The 2,731-nt window shown below is 56.5% G+C and overlaps 1 protein-coding gene across 1 annotated transcript in view; it reads right to left on the bottom strand.

The window, feature by feature from the left end:
* The window catches only part of mtmr14 (myotubularin related protein 14), a 17,844-nt gene that overhangs the window by 8,965 nt on the left and 6,148 nt on the right, over nucleotides 1-2,731 (bottom strand). Inside the window, exons 9-14 of the mRNA XM_015401448.1 lie at nucleotides 1,762-1,847; nucleotides 1,584-1,660; nucleotides 1,131-1,167; nucleotides 977-1,047; nucleotides 848-906; nucleotides 369-495 (exon numbers count right to left, since the gene is read on the bottom strand). Coding sequence (XP_015256934.1) covers nucleotides 369-495; nucleotides 848-906; nucleotides 977-1,047; nucleotides 1,131-1,167; nucleotides 1,584-1,660; nucleotides 1,762-1,847 — 457 coding nt within the window. The remainder of the gene's footprint in view (nucleotides 1-368; nucleotides 496-847; nucleotides 907-976; nucleotides 1,048-1,130; nucleotides 1,168-1,583; nucleotides 1,661-1,761; nucleotides 1,848-2,731) is intronic.

The raw sequence follows: 2,731 nt of genomic DNA on the forward strand, positions 1-2,731 counted from the left end.
GGGCCAGGATGAGGAGAGGGGGCCAGGATGAGGAGAGAGAGGGCCCCGGGGCCAGGATGAGGAGAGAGGGGGCCCCGGGGCCAGGATGAGGAGAGAGGGGGCCCCGGGGCCAGGATGAGGAGAGAGGGGGCCCCGGGGCCAGGATGAGGAGAGAGGGGCCCTGGGGCCAGGATGAGGAGAGAGGGGGCCAGGATGAGGAGAGGGGGCCCCGGGGTCAGGATGAGGATAGAGGGGGCCCCGGGGCCAGGATGAGGAGAGAGGGGGCCCGGGGCCGGGATTAGGAGAGAGGGGGCCCCGGGGCCAGGATGAGGAGAGGGGGCCCCGGGGCCAGGATGAGGACACACTATTTGTTGCTGAGTGACACTGACCAGCTGGAGGCCTGGGATTGGCTGGAGAACGGGTCCATGGTGTCGGTGCTGGAGGCGGCAGGCGGCTCTTCGGTGATGAGGGAGAAGTCGCTGCTCAGGCTGGTGATGCTGCCGCGGTCCCTGGACCCTGAAAACAGCCAGAAGGGCCTCAGTGACACCAGCAGGTAACAAGGGCCACTAACCCACAGAGCGTCAACCTTCAGCTTCCTGTCTGAGCCCATTAGCAGAGCCTGACTAATGCTAGCGCTAGCTTAGCTGGTGCTTCAGGGATACGGCCAACAGCAGCAGGAACCCTGAGACCAGGATCATCCCAGAGGGTCTGCGGGTTACCATGGCGTTAGAGAGGCTGGCTCAGTCTGAGCTGCAGAGGCGGACCCAGCAGGTCCCACAGGAGAACCTTCTGGGCCCGCCTCTGCAGAAGGACTGGCAGATGTTAGAGCAACGCTTCCACAGCAGCTCGCCACATGGTGGACACGTACTCAGCTGGCAGATGTCCTCCACGCTGAAGTCGCCATCTTTGAAGGTGGAGTTTTTCCTCCTGAAAGGTGAAAGAAACGAAGCTGTAACAGAGTCAACGGAGACAGATCTCAGGAGCAGACGGACCTCACCTCTGTTTCCGAACGGCTGAGAACTTCTCCGAGACGATGTGCTTCAAAAAATTGAAGCAGAAAAAGAAAATCTGAGGGAGAGAACATTTCTAGGTTAGAGATGTTTGAGCCTGCAGGACGTCAGAGCAGCATCTCTGTTCCAGAGCAGCGTTACCTCTTCCCCTTTGGAGAGACGATCCGGCAGCATGTGACTGGGAAACAAAACACACCAGTGAGACCATCAGGGTCAAACAGGGTTAAGTCATCAGCATGAGCAGCGTCTGAGGCGTCAGGTGAGGAACATCTCCACCCTGCTGGTCCGCCAGAGCCAGAGCTCTGATCTCATTCTGCTGCATCCTCTAGGAGGAGGATCTTTTTATTCTAGATCTATAGGTCCTATAAGAAGGTTTTTTCCTTAATAGAAGTTATTTTTTTCTAAAACAAAATAAAAGGAACATGGATAGAAACACTGAGGCAACGTAGCTTTCATCTTTGGTCTGCAGGGCCTCCCTGCCAGCACCCTAATCTGGATCTACCCCCACCTGGTGGACCAGGAGGAGCAACAGGAGGAGAGAATTCCCTCTGAAGGACCTCAGACCTGCGATTCAAGCGAAGGGCGGATTTTTACCCAAACAGAAACCAGTCGTAGGCGATGGTCAGGTAGAGGATCTCGGCAGGCTCCAGGCTGGCGTGAACGGCTCCATCCTGTGGAACAAACAGCATCTATAATCAGAATCTGGAAACATCTAAACATTGAAAGCCCTGGAGGATCCATACTGCGATGGAGGAGCGGAGGAAGGACTTACTGCCCACAGCGAGAGTCTGAGGAGGGAGACAAAGAGCGGCGTCCGGTCCCAGCCGGATATGCAGTGCACCAGGAGCCCGCTGTCATCTGAAACGACACAGGACCGCTAAGTGGCGCTACGGCTCAGCAGCAAGACGCTCAGAGGTTCTGGGCAGAGATCGGCCCATCCAAACGGATCAGACCAGAGCTTCTGATCTCTGGGGTCAGGCCAGTGTTGCTTCATCTTCCTCCATTTGGAGAATAAAAACAACCAAAAAACGAAGATAAAGAAAAACCAGAACGGCACTCAGAACTTTCCCAGATGGTAATCCAGCATTTAATGGATCCTTCCCCTGACTGAGGCGCAGCTTTGGTCAAAATGTCACTAAAAACCATTCTGAACCATGAACAGACACGCAGCGCTGAAGGGTTAGCCGACGAAAGCAGCGCTGAAGGGTTAGCCGATGAACGCAGCGCTGAAGGGTCAGCCGATGAACGCGGCGCTGAAGGGTTAGCCGATGAACGCAGCGCCGAAGGGTTAGCCGATGAACGCGGCGCCGAAGGGTTAGCCGATGAAACGCAGCGCTGAAGGGTTAGCCGACGAACGCAGCTCTGAAGGGTTAGCCGACGAACACAGCGCTGAAGGGTTAGACGATGAACGCAGCTCTGAAGGGTTAGCCAAAGAACGCAGCGCTGAAGGGTTAGCCGAATAACGCAGCGCTGAAGGGTTAGCCGATGAACGCAGCGCTGAAGGGTTAGCCGATGAACGAAGGGTTAGCCGACGAACGCAACGCCGAAGGGTCAGCCGACGAACGCAGGGCCAAAGGGTTAGCCGATGAACGCAGCTCTGAAGGGTCAGCTAATGAACGCAGCTCTGAAGGGTTAGCCGATGAACGCAGCGCTGAAGGGTTAGCCGATGAACGCAGCTCTGAAGGGTTAGCCGATGAACGCAGCGCTGAAGGGTTAGCCGAATAACGCAGCTCTGAAGGGTT

Source organism: Cyprinodon variegatus, unplaced genomic scaffold (assembly GCF_000732505.1).
Source record: "Cyprinodon variegatus isolate N-32 unplaced genomic scaffold, C_variegatus-1.0 Scaffold1220, whole genome shotgun sequence".
Classification (NCBI taxonomy): domain Eukaryota; kingdom Metazoa; phylum Chordata; class Actinopteri; order Cyprinodontiformes; family Cyprinodontidae; genus Cyprinodon; species Cyprinodon variegatus.